General features: G+C 47.9%; 1 protein-coding gene across 6 annotated transcripts in view; it reads left to right on the forward strand.

Annotated features, from left to right (window-relative positions):
• Window positions 1–13,977, forward strand: part of ptprfb (protein tyrosine phosphatase receptor type Fb) — a 216,915-nt gene that overhangs the window by 126,906 nt on the left and 76,032 nt on the right. For all 6 annotated transcript variants that reach the window (XM_083659338.1, XM_083659337.1, XM_083659339.1 and 3 more), the window contains exons 6-7: window positions 4,113–4,223; window positions 11,960–12,229. In XM_083659338.1, coding sequence (XP_083515464.1) covers window positions 4,113–4,223; window positions 11,960–12,229 — 381 coding nt within the window. The remainder of the gene's footprint in view (window positions 1–4,112; window positions 4,224–11,959; window positions 12,230–13,977) is intronic.

Genomic DNA, 13,977 nt, shown 5'->3' on the forward strand with positions numbered 1-13,977 from the left:
AATCACGTCCACATCATTGCCCCCACATCCACGTCGTCAGACCCCCGCATTCCCACCCCCCCCCCCCCCCAACGCCACGTCACCAGGTTCATCTATACTGTCGGCGCCAACTCCAAACCCCGCCCCCCTCCACTTGTCCGTCGATTGTCTCGTGCCACCGGTGGTCCAGCCCGTGTTCTGTGGTCCAGCCTGTGTTCTGTCTGCTGCTGTGTCTCCTCCTTCACAAACAAAGTGACCACCAACCCTGACGTCACCACAATATGCAAATAGCTGCCGCTGCACGAGGCAGGCCAAGGTGTTATCTTCTAAATGAGCTTTTTCAAGGCTCCTGGAAATGAACCACTCTATTCTCACCCATCCCATCTTTATGCACACACATGCACGCACGCCATCTCTCTCTCTCTCTCTCTCACACACACACACACACACACACACACACACACACACACACACACACACACACACACACACACACACACACACACACACAGAGAGAGAGACAAACATCCTCGGGCCTAGCCTCTCCCCTGGCTGTCAGTGAAAAGGGGGTGGTTGCATTTAAACTAAAGGCCAGCGTTGCCACAGGAGGATCTTACCTGCCTCCAGTATGCGGCCTCAATGTAAATCCAAATGGCTGCATTTGCATACAGCCTATGCAGCCCCCACCCCACTCCCCTCCACCCACCCACCCACCCACAGACAGACAGACACACACACACACACACACACACACACACACACACACACACACACACACACACGCACGCACACTCTCACACACATCTCCCCCAGCTTGGGAACAGGATGCCTAGTTGAGATTGTTAAGGCACTAGCTTCGACCTCTTTTTATGTAAATCATCTGCTTCCCCCCGGGTGAAAGCATGAGTTATCTTAAAGCACGGCGAGGTGCAGAGTGGACGTCTGAGGCCGGCTGAATCCATCAGGAGCTTCCGGCCCACTGCCGGCATGCCTGAGTGACGCTATGTCTGTGCCCGTCCAACCATGGCATCCTAAATACAGCACATACTGCATGCAACTGGATCCTTAACTCTTAACAACCATGGCACCCTAAATACAGCACATACTGCATGCAGCTGGATCCTTAACTCCTAACAAGGCAGCCTCCACCTCCACGTCCCTGACGTCACTTCTGCACTGACCTTGTTAGAGTAGCTGGAACTAATGGAAGGGGTTTGAGTCTCATAGGCTGCTCTGACCACTGCCATAGCAGTAACCTTCCAGCTCATAGGCTGCTCTGACAACTGCCATAGCAGTAACCTTCCAGCTCATAGGCTGCTCTGACAACTGCCATAGCAGTAACCTTCCAGCTCATAGGCTGCTCTGACCACTGCCATAGCAGTAACCTTCCAGCTCATAGGCTGCTCTGACAACTGCCATAGCAGTAACCTTCCAGCTCATAGGCTGCTCTGACAACTGCCATAGCAGTAACCTTACAGCTCATAGGCTGCTCTGACAACTGCCATAGCAGTAACCTTACAGCTCATAGGCTGCTCTGACAACTGCCATAGCAGTAACCTTACAGCTCATAGGCTGCTCTGACAACTGCCATAGCAGTAACCTTACAGCTCATAGGCTGCTCTGACAACTGCCATAGCAGTAACCTTACAGCTCATAGGCTGCTCTGACAACTGCCATAGCAGTAACCTTCCAGATGCCTGCTACATTCCTATCTCACTCAAAGTGTTTTCTCGCCGGGGAGAAAAGGGGCTAGATTGACAGATTGGTGACATTGGCATTAGTATGCAGCAGGGGGGGGGGGCACCGCTGCTGAATCAGAGAGAGATGAGCTGGGCGCTTTGAGGGATCTGTTGTGGTGAGATCTGAAGTGCGTTTATAATGTCACTGCCCCCACCCCCTCTCTTATGCTTTGTGTCCCTCTGGTCTCGTCTTGATTCGAGTCTCTCCTTTTGGTTGGTGGTGAACCTGTTTGTTGCATTCATCTCATACTGCATGATGTCTTCAATGTTTCCTGACATCATTACGTACGCTGGGTCTTTCTTTGTCGTTTTCCAAACAGCATGGTGGCGGGCTGCCTCTCATGCTAGCACCATGCTGTTTTGGAGTGGTGATAACTGTTATCACTTTGCTTGTGACATCATGACATCATGAATGTATCGCTGTATTCTGAGAAAAGTAGCTCTGCTTTTTGAAATGTGTCGTTTTTGGTCAAGGGATGCAGGTAAGTTTGCTATTGTATCTCTCCATTGCTCTTCTAGTCCAAAACGAGTGCAAATTACAACTGGTCTCATCTGTCAGCCATTTCCAGTTCAGTAGCAATGATGAGTTGATGGCTGCGGCTTATAACATGGCCTCTCACAATGAGCACACCAAATCAGATCTTATAACATGGCCTCTCACAATGAGCACACCAAATCAGATCTTATAACATGGCCTCTCACAATGAGCACACCAAATCAGATCTCCCGGGGTTTCATGCTTTGTTAGAAACAACATGCTAGCCTTCTGTCTGATGACTACAGCTACTTGGGATTGTGAATACTAATCTGAGCCATCTGGCAGAGAGGTCTCTTCCCTGGAGGGCCTTGGTGAGAAATGGTCATATAGTCAGTAATAGAAGAACAGGTCGACCTCACTGTCTGTTTTTCTTTGGATCATTTATTTATTTATTTGTCTCCCATTTTCTCCACAACTGTACTTGACCCGGTCGTTGCCCTAAAACCCCTCTGCTGATCTGGGGAGAGTTGTAGAGTAGCACATGCTTCCTCCGATACATGTGCATTCACCAGCCGCTTCTTTTCACCTGACATTGAGGAGTTTCACCGGCAGGACGTAGCATGTGGGAGGATCATGCTATTCCTACACTTCCGTCACCCCCCGAACCGGCACCCTGGCCGACCAGAGGAGGCGCTAGTGGAGCGATCAGGACTCATACCCCACCCACAGATGTCGGCCAATTGTGTTTGTTTTGACCAAGCCAGAAGTACCGCTGCCGGGAATTGAACCCGGGTCTCCGTGGTGGCGAGTAGACAAGTGCTTTTGCAGTACCTGTACACTACCCAGACAGCCCACATGGACCTCACTGTTGTGTAATCAACAAAGATTGGAGAAGAGATGCCTGCATTGGCAGTTTGTTTTGCAGCAAATGTCAGGTCATCCAACCATGGCTGAAAGGAAGAAATCAGTCCTCAGTGCCACTCCCGGCCTCTCTCACACCTGATCAGGTTTAATATGCTGGCATTTTAAATCAACAACATTAAGTTCAACAATTATGATCTCTTAAAAGTAACTGGTTTGCTTTCAAATCAAAACTCAGAAGACTTGATCAGAGGAGCGGAGTAGTTTCTAGAGGGCTATGACTCTGAATTAATCATTTCATAAGTCAGATAGAAGAAGTGTGTAATACACAGACAGTTTGAATCCTTCTTTAAATCTCACATCCATCCTTCTGCCTTTGCAGTGGTTATTCAGCAGCGTAGCCTAGCTTGTGGCTAACTTCTGGCTGTTTGCAGTGGTTATTGAGCAGCCTAGCCTAGCTTGTGGCTAACTTCTGGCTGTTTGCAGTGGTTATTCAGCAGCGTAGTCTAGCTTGTGGCTAACTTCTGGCTGTTTGCAGTGGTTATTGAGCAGCCTAGCCTAGCTTGTGGCTAACTTCTGGCCGTTTGCAGTGGTTATTCAGTAGCGTAGCCTAGCTTGCTGTGAGCTTCTGGCTGAGATGGAGAACTCTTCATGACACCAACACTTTTTGTTGTGTCAATTGTTTCCAGAAGCAAAAGTCCTAAATTGGCTGTGATGTTGTGACATGCTATTCAGATGATTAATTGACCCTAAGTCATGGACTCGACACAAGTGTCTCGGCAGCTTTTTTTTCCGGTGACTCGGCGAGGCAAACATTTTGTTAGCGGTTCGCTTAAACTTGCCAAATCAGCTAAATTCTCTCGTGTTGCCGTAGGCAATTTCCCGACGAAACGACCTCCATATCTGGAGCACTTAATCAGGCACGAATAGTGTTAGACTACTTTGACTATATGTGCTCTCTAGCGAGACCCCGCTGCGATCGACTGTGTCTAGCCAATTTACATCTTGTATTCCACAACTGTCAAGACAGCTGAATGTGTTAATCCTCTACGCAGGAGCTCTGCAGATCGAGAACAGCGAGGAGTCGGACCAGGGCAAATATGAGTGTGTTGCCCTGAACAGCGCCGGGACCCGCTACTCCGCTCCGGCCAATCTCTACGTACGAGGTAAGGTCATACACCATGTCCATCTCCCAATACTTACACATGGCAAAGTTTTCTTACTATTGTGAAATCACTAATAGCTTTCTTGCTTTCGCTTGACCCAGTCTCTCTCCCACTGCAAATGTTTAATCACCAATGACCACGCATCTCTCTCTCTCTCTCTCTCTCTCTCTCTCTCTCTCTCTCTCTCTCTCTCCACTCTCTCCCTTTCGTTAAAGGTTGTTAAATTTCCAATTAGCACATTTGTATCTCTCTCTGTCTCTCTCTTTGTACCTCTCTCACCCAATCCTCTCACTATTATCCCTGTCCATGTCATTCCTCTCATACCAATGAGCTGAGCGAACCTCAGTCTCCTGTCTGCCTGCCAGCTCCGCCAGGTGCTGCTGCCACTGTGGAAACAGCTGCATTGAAACGGCCTCTCTTTTTATTTTGACTGTATCGAAAGGCTCCATTATCCCCCCCCCCCCCCCTATCCCCACACACACACACACGCGCGTGCATACTCTACACTACACATACACGCACGCGCGCGCACGCACGCACACGCACACACACACACACACACACAGCCCGGAGCCCCTCTGGCATGGCGTTTCAGGGTTTGTTTTTGTTATGGTTCCTCCCTGAGCAGACTAATCCAGGGCAAGGGCAGTGCTGTGGCAGTGTTGTGAGAAGCCGGTATAGGGGAGAACAGTCTGGGTCAGCCCCTCCGGATAGCACCAAGACTGTCTGATGTGCATGAAACAGAATCGCTGCTCCAGTTGCTGCTGTGGGGGTGGAGGAGTGAGGGAGGGAGGGGGGGGGGGGAGGGAGGGAGGAGGGAGGGGGGGGGGGAGGATGGAGGGAGGGAGGAGGGAGGGGGGGAGGAGGGAGGGAGGATGGAGGGAGGGGGGGGAGGAGGGAGGGAGAGAGGGGGGGAGGAGGGAGGGGAGGATGGAGGGAGGGGGGGGAGGAGGGAGGGGGGGAGAGAGAGGGACACACTGAACTATCATTTCATCACTTTGTTAAAGGGTTACATAAGTGTTTGTTTCCAATTCTTCCAGTGTTTCCCCTATTTATTCAGTCGTGCCCCACGCCACCGCATTAAACTGCGGAAATGTGAAATTGAAATAACAGTAGAATTCTGTCCAGATTTCCCTCTAAAAGACCAAGATGAGTAGTGTGAGTGTTTAGCATGAATATTTTCATTATCGTAAAGTATCCAAGACAAATGTTTTTAGTAACAGCAAGCTGTACTATAACCCCAACTGGGATCAAAACAAGGATAATATGGAGACAAAATTACCCTCAAGCACCGTAGCTGCTTCAAATGTACAGATTAAAAACACTGTGGGTTCCAGAGGGGTTAGATCTTACGTCTCGACAGGGGAAGGTAGTCCAACCAGCAAAGACATGGAGAAGATGTGAGGCCTTCAAGTCTGGTCTATTAATCAGGGCGTGTCTGTCCCAGGTGCAGACGAAGCCTCTTTTTTTTCCACAGAGGTAATTACAGTAGTTGTGTGGCGTGGCGCCAGCGAGGCCCTCAGGCCTCACGAGTCTGTAACACCACCCAGGAGCTGTCAACCCTTTGGCCCAGACAGACACTTTCCCGCCAGCCTCGCCACACCAGTGGAGAGATAGAAACCCAACCAAGCGTAACCTTTTAAAAGTGCACTTGTCTAGGATGGGGAACAAAGGCTCCAACCATGTTTTCACTCTGTCTTTGTTACCACCGCTCGAGTGAGGAGAGCAGACCTGGGGCTGTGCTATCACTCTGCGCTGTGATTGGGTTTAAAACGTCAGACTCTCAAGACCAGAAGCCTCTGACATGACCTCCTCACCCACGTCCATCTCTTTTCTGTTTTTTGTTGTTTAAATGTGGACCCACCAGAGGGGAGATGTTTGGGCTTAGCAACATCTGCTGGCAAACCTGTAAAGATAACAGGCTTTTGGAGGGAAAACAAACGGGTCACTGCACATTTTGCCGCGGTGATGTGTAGATGTGCTCCTAAAAGAACATTAGGCTGTAGGTAATTAGGCCGATACAGTACCGTAACAATGCCTGGGCTATGAACATCAAAATATAATACAATTACACTTATTAATTAATGGACTGTGATGAACAAAGTATTGCAGTTCTGAGCTGTGATAAACTGTGTTTTATTATTCCATTTCCCATGCTCATGAGTGCAAAATAATAATAAGAATCATTTATCACTCCATTAAATTAAATTCCTTTTTCAATGCAATCTTCTTGCGGAGTGATTTATAGTCTTGAAATTGAAAGTTGCCACTACTACTTGATATGAATCAAAACATCATGCGAGAAGGGATTGCAATATTATTCTCTATACCCCCCCCCCCCCCCCCCCCCCCCCACCCACACACACACACACACGCTCCTATAGGCACCTCTGACAGACCTGCATTAAACGTGCTTGTTACGGGGTTGCCAGTTCGTGTCCGTGGATATGTTTGTGTTTTTTCCACTTGCCTGCCGACACCACCTGATCCAATTCCTGTCTGCAGGTACACAAACACACACACACACACACACTGCAGGTAGACAAACACGCTGCAGGTAGACAAACACGCTGCAGGTACACACACACGCTGCAGGTACACAAACACGCTGCCACCGCCACCGTTACCACCCTCGTCCTGACATTTTAGAGCCACCGGAGAATGATGTCCTCATATTTTTGTGAGGGAGGGTGAGGGTGAGGGTAGAGGGAGGAGGTGTGTGTGTGTGTGTGTGTGTGTGTGTGTGTGTGTGTGTGTGTGTGTGTGTGTGTGTGTGTGTGTGTGTGTGTGTGTGTGTGTGTGTGTGTGTGTGTGTGTGTGTGTGTGTCTGTCTGTTTTTCCCTTCCTCTCTGTCTTCTATCTATTTATGTCCTTCCACTTCTCATCCATTAAGTGTGTGTGCGCGCGCGCGGGCGTCTGTTGGCTGCGGGGCGGTTTGGGTGACCCTCCTCTAAAGGAGGACTCCATCAACGTGCGGAGAATCACAAGCGCCCTGTGATTGTGCATGAGCCCTCATTTGTCAAACGCTTATCCCACAACGGAGGGATGTCAGCTTCTGTCTGTTGGCACTCCTTCATATGTCCATGTGACATGTCAATATGTCACGCAGGATAGAGTGCTGCAGCCAGGCTGTCCTCTTACCACAATGTCTTCATGATTTTCTCTCTGTGTGTCTCTGTGTGTCCAGGTGGGAAATAGGGCTGGGCAATATATCGATATTATATCGATATTGTGATATTAGATGAAATATTGTCTTAGATTTTGGATACCGTAATATCGTGATGTGGCGTAAGTGTTGTCTTTTCCTGGTTTTAAAGGCGGCATTAGCATACAGTAATGTGATATAATGTTCTGAATGTACCAGACTGTTCCAGCTGTTCTATTATTTATAGTCATCATGATATCCACTAATGATTATTGATCAAAAATCTAAATCTCACCAAAGGAAACTGTCTTTTACATTTTATTTTGGCCACAGTCTTGTTTGAATCTCACATGTGGCTTTGACTTACAACTGAGTGAACATCTAGCCCACTTCCCTAGAAAATACCGACATATATATATCGTGTATTGGCATTCAGCCTAAAAAATACAGTGATATGATTTTTGGTCCATATCGCCCAGCCCTACTCTGGTGTGTACGTGTGTGTTTGTGTATCTGTTCTCTGTCACTAACCTCCACTGTCTCTACGGAAAACACTGTTCTGTTTCACTGTGTGTTGTCTTCCTCTCCATTTTCTATCTCTTCATTCCGTCGCTCACTTCCATCACCATCACTCCATCCGCAAACAGATCAGCGGGAAGGTGGGTCATTTTCACTTTTAACCCACTTCTGCTGCAGATTTTAGGCGGGCCGAACGGGCCCTGCTCCACCTGCTCCACCCTCCTGACAAAGCCACTGCCGCCCCCTCCCTGAGAAATACAACAACACACCCCACCCCAATCCACCGTGTTGTCAAAGTGGCATGTTCTCTGCTTGTTTGCATGGATTCCTGCTTAACAGTCGCATGCCTCCCAACGCCACTCCCCACAACATAGCGTTAGCATTGTCTAACAACGCACAAGGAGGACCTGTACTGTACAGTTGGCCCAAGTCAGTGTCATATCAATGTTTGGTTACCTAGCTATGCATGCCTTCCAACCGCTCCCATATTGTCACTGTCAACCGCACCCCCCCCCCCCCCCCTTGTAAGCCATAGCTGCTTTCACCCACTCACTTTGCATCTGCCTCCATGCACACGAGGCGCACATCAGAGTTGCGCGATGGAATAATCAAGTGGCGACAGGATTTGTCAGGTATTTAGGTAGTAGCATCCAGCTCCCCCGTGGAGGGACACGGGTATCAGAACTGACAAAGCCGTTCACGCGGGATTACGTGCGCTTTACCACCGCGGGGGATCCGCTACCTGGAGACTGGTGTGATAGGCACCATGTTAGCCTATCTAGAGGAGAGACAGACCTTTTCCCATGCAGGCCATATTGCAGCGGAATGTCCCACAGTAACAAATTAAATAATGTGTGTGACTTTCAGATCCACACATGGGAATCCAAAATGAGGAATCCTCCATATTGTTTTGGGCAAAGAAAAAAAAATCTACGCTTACAAAATGATTTGAAACAAATGTATTACCGTAATTATGGGTAGTAGGAGATTTGATCCTTGATTCCCACTTTTATAGACTGGAAACTCTGTATTTTAGAGGTAATGAGTCGTGACATTGGAGTCATTTCTTTTGTTCTTTTTGCCCCAAATAGATATAGTGTTTTGGGAATCTCTTCCCTGATACCATCTGAACAGCCAAGAGCATTTCTATGGGAAGAGTTGACCTATAGCAGCATACTGAAGTTAGAAGTGTGCTGACAGGGTCTGATCAACCATCATGGTAGCCCAATGGTGCTGCCAGGAAGGCCCGGCCAGGAACCCGCTGACTCTCTGCCAGTCTGCTGAGATATTGATTGACTGAACAGGTTCTGCTATCCTCGGGCACTTTGTCAAGGCAGTTAAATTTATAGGCATCCAGCAGGCAGGCAGGCAGAGCGGAGACGGGCTTTATTTTGTGGTTCTGATAGAGTCCCGGGCCCGTCTCTCCACAGGACAGAGGCTACGGGGGAATCGATAACAATTACCTGCCCTCTAGTCATTTTGTTCCACAGCACCTCTCCAAACTTAACCGCACGCCATGAATTATTCACAACATTAAGTGTTCAATATACACAGAGCCCATTGACAGACTGCTCTTAGCACTGTTTAGTCTTTGAAATCATGACAGACTGCTCTTAGCACTGTTTAGTCTTTGAAAGCATGACAGAGTAACAGATACTCTGGGCTTAATGGTCTTACATTAGGCGCGCTTCTCACAAGTCTCTCTTTTTTCTAAGGATATGTTTCACAAAATAGCTGCTATCCATACTATTACTGTTATGTGAGGAGATGCAGATGGTCCTCCACATCAATGCAATTTTAACAGTTTTTTTCCCTTCAAAGTCTCCAAGAAATTATCAGTCTGTTGCGCACTTTAGCCATACTGGAAATCAGATGTACAGTCATTTATCTGATCAAATTAGACCAATTTGCTCCTTCTTCTTCTATCTTCTTCCCCAGTGCGTTCAGGCGTGTTAGTTATCCCATCCCATATCGTCCCTTTGCACCAGTGCATGCTCTGCTTGAGAATGTGCTCCTGCTCCCAGGCTGGTAACACTATCCGCCATGTCCGCTCTTTGCATGTAAAGGGTGACCAGCCTTCTGCCCCACGCACCTCCAAGGTTCCATGTCATGGCTATTGTAAACCCCTCTGAATGGTCCGTTCCAGTACGTTTGTTTGTAGCTTTTCCCCTGTACAGACACACCACTATGAAGAACTAGCACCTTCTTGATTCTTTCATGTTTATTCTTTCTTTAAGTATGGTGTGTGTGCTTTAATATGACTATTGAAGTTTTGTTGTTGTTGTTTTTTTAGATGAAAGATAATAAAATTATTATTTTCTCATGTGATATCATTATTAGTCTGCTTTAAACCTTTTTCAGTGTTGGGTTAAATTATTTGAAATATAGACTCTTACTTACGTGCATGGGTTGCTTTTTCTTTGAATTTGTGCGGAGTCATTTTTTAGAGAAAAGAAAAGTCAATGGAAAAATGGTGGACGATTCAGGGCCTTTTGTGGCTTTGGACTGTAGCTTCCAAGCTCTCATCACCTCCTCCACAGGGAGTGGTGCTGTATCTACTCACTGCCCATACCAAACTCTCTTCACAGTATATTGAGACAAATGGTCAAAGCCCAGAGGATAGCATCAATACGCAAACTGCACGTCTACATACAGCACCGCAATATTGGGAAAATTCAGAGGAGTGTGTGGACCAGGTCCACCTAATTATACGGTAGTGTGGTCCAGAGAACCATTTCTTTTCCTGACCGGAATCTCAAAAGGTGCTTTTGTGTTTTTCCATTCCACCACATAATGAGGGGAATAACAAGCATGGCTGTAACGACGTTCCGGTTCAAATTAGAGTGGGGAGGAAGGGTGGGGAGAGGGGGAGCCACATTTGAAAATCCATTTTCATGGGGACCGGTGCACAAGAGCAATTACAGTCGGAGGATTTCCCCCCGCCTCCTTCTTCCAGGAAGACACAGAGACGTTGTAGTGCATTAGCGGAAACAAGCAGTATAAATTCTGTGGGGATCGTTTCATACCGTAGTGTTTTGAATACATATGACCAGCAGGAGCGGAATAGCAATAATGGGTGCTCATGAGGGAGCAACATGTTTGGCGTGGCTTCTCTGTCTCCATAAGCAAGGTTCAAGAAGTCAGAGCTCCACCGTCCTACATGCTGCTCAAACCGTGCTATCGTCATGCTCAGCCTGTCAGAAATGCCACAGGTTTGACAATGATGGGTGTGAACGTCACACTGTCAAGTTAGTTTTTCTTTGCCATGTCAAACAGACACATTCCCCGCGGTAGCCAAAAGTTACTGAGAAAAGAGTGTGTAAATATGCCAAGATTTCTTTTTGTGTATCTCTTTATTTGGATAGAAAACAAGTCAGATGTAAATGCTGGTTGCCTGTTTATTCTGGGCCAGCTTTTCAGTATTGCGTCGAGCCTCTGCATCGGTGCTTGCCTTTTCCCTAGCGACGTCAACGGGCCCTCGTCTCCATGGGAACCCCTTTTTAATGTCAGCCTATCTGCATATCAGAACCACACAAAGAGAGAGGGAGAGAGAGAGAGAGAGAGAGAGAGAGAGAAAGACAGGCTGCGCAGAAGGAACCAGAGAGAGAGAGAGAGAGAGACAGAGTGAGAAAGACAGGCTGCGCAGAAGGAACCAGAGAGAGCGGGAGGAGGCATCAAACAATACCATCTCCACAGGGTCCCTCAATGATGCAACTCTCACCACCATTTGACACTCTGACAAAAGAGTGCCAGACATAGTCTCCAACTAAAACTGGGTTATTTTCTTAAATTATATTCCCTTTTGTGGGCAAAATGATAAAACACCGCCTCAAAGTTTTCTCGTGAATTTTCCAGACCCATTCTTTGAGTCCTATTATTCCTATTGTGCATGCCTGCACATTCGAGCAAAAGAGATCTGCCTCCAATCTACTGGCTTCTCCGGGCTAGCTCTTAGCTAGCTATCGGGCAAGGCCATTCATCAAAGTACAAAAAAACAACCTATCCTATTCACCTTTCATATCCTACCCATTCACTTCTCTCTCCTCCTCCTCTCTCCTCTCCTTCCCGACAGTGCGGCGCGTCCCGCCCAGATTCTCCATCCCGCCCACCAACCACGAGGTGATGCCGGGCGGCAGCGTCAACCTGACGTGCGTGGCGGTGGGCTCGCCCATGCCCTACGTCAAGTGGATGATGGGCCAGGTGGAGCTGACCAAGGAGGAGGAGATGCCGGTGGGCCGCAACGTGCTGGAGGTCACCAACATCCGCGAGTCGGCCAACTACACCTGCGTGGCCATCTCTTCGCTGGGCATGATCGAGTCCACAGCGCAGGTCACCGTCAAAGGTGAGAGCTTAAGGATGACCCAAGATATATCAGTCTGTACTCTGTACACAGAGATCTAATGAATCTAATGATCGGAGATATCAGTCTGTACACAGAGATCTAATGAATCTGATCGGCACATGCAGGGTTGTACAATGCTTTCTCTTATCCGTCCCGTCTGTCCCCTCTGTCCTTTATCCAATTCATAGCTTTCAAGGGGCGTTACGTAAGTACAAGGAACGCCCATTCTGACGGTCAAAACTCAAAACAACAATGGCGCTGAACACTGACCAGATGCAGCTCCAGCAAAAAGCGGTCTTTTTTCCACCAGTTTCCAGTCAGGAATATTTAGACCATCTATCAAGCGTTGAAAAAGAACGATATCTAAACAAACTGCACGTTTTGGGCACTTCAAACAAACCGAACTATCGTTAACGTTACTGTCCAACACATGGCAGTTCGGAGAAATTGTTTCACAACAAACTGCGTGCGGAGTGCGGACTCGTTTTTATAATGTTGTGGAGAGAGAGCACAGCCCTCGTCACGTGTGAAGAGAGAGGGAGAACGGGTGAGACAGAAGCAAACTATTTTTTGCAGATCTCAAAAGCAGGTAAACCACTGTGGGATTAGTGAGACTATTGCTAAAAGAGAAGATACTGTAGTGATGCCTGTGCTGTCGTCCGCTCAAACAGTACTTAGCAGTACTGTTTGACCGTCAGGTGGGCGTTCCCGGCAGCACGTAACGCCCCTTGAAAGCTATGAATAGTGCAGAAATACCATAAAAATAAACTTGAACAAAACAATGAGGTCATTGCTGCAATGAAGTGACCCCTGCTGTTGATTTGAGTCGTCCCCACAGATTCACATGCCGATAATCAGATGTTACAAAACAGAGTAAAGCACTTTCACATGACCTCGGGAACTTCTGCTGCATAATGGTAGCTGTCCCGGGGTAGCAGCCTGCAGTGCTATTTCATAAGCTGCCTCCCTGCACCCGGCACCTCACTCATATTCCTCAGATAAACCGGGGTTATGGTCATAACCACACATTTTTGTAGATATTTGGAGGTAAAAATCTTTGTGCTCTGTGTCAATGACTCTGTGTGTGTGTGTGTGTGTGTGTGTGTGTGTGTGTGTGTGTGTGTGTGTGTGTGTGTGTGTGTGTGTGTGTGTGTGTGTGTGTGTGCGCGCCCATGCGTGTGTGTCTGTGACGCCTGTGCGTGTGTGTGTGTGTGTGAGTGCGTGCGTGTGTGTGTGTGCGCCTGTGCGTGCGTTCGTGTGTGCGTGCGTGCATCTGCCTTCACACACCCTCTATTATCAGTTGTCGTCTGTATTGATCCCACTTCCCACTTAGCTGATCGATCCCCAGAATGTCACAGTGATTTGGATGAACCACAGCACTGCAGAGCCCTTCTTCAACCCGGTGCTTTGTTTGTATTTCTCATTCAGTCTCAATAGGAAGCGCTCAGGGGACGGCTTTAGCTCAGGAGGTAGAGCGGGTCGGCCAATGACGCAAGGGTTGGCGGTTCGATCCCCGCTCCCTCCCAGCTGCTGTCGTTGTGTCCTTGGGCAAGACACTTAACCCCAAATGGCAGCCTGCCGCCATTGGTGTATGAATGGGTGAATGTAGACTATCTACTCATTGTAAAGCGCTTTGGATAAAAGCGCTATATAAATGCAGACCATTTACCATTTACCATTTACTCTTGCAATCTTCTCTATTGACCATAATGGCTAGGCCAGTTTTAAATGACAATGTACTAGCCTAC

The sequence above is a fragment of the Poromitra crassiceps genome, assembly GCF_964638095.1.
Source record: "Poromitra crassiceps genome assembly, chromosome: 23".
Classification (NCBI taxonomy): domain Eukaryota; kingdom Metazoa; phylum Chordata; class Actinopteri; order Beryciformes; family Melamphaidae; genus Poromitra; species Poromitra crassiceps.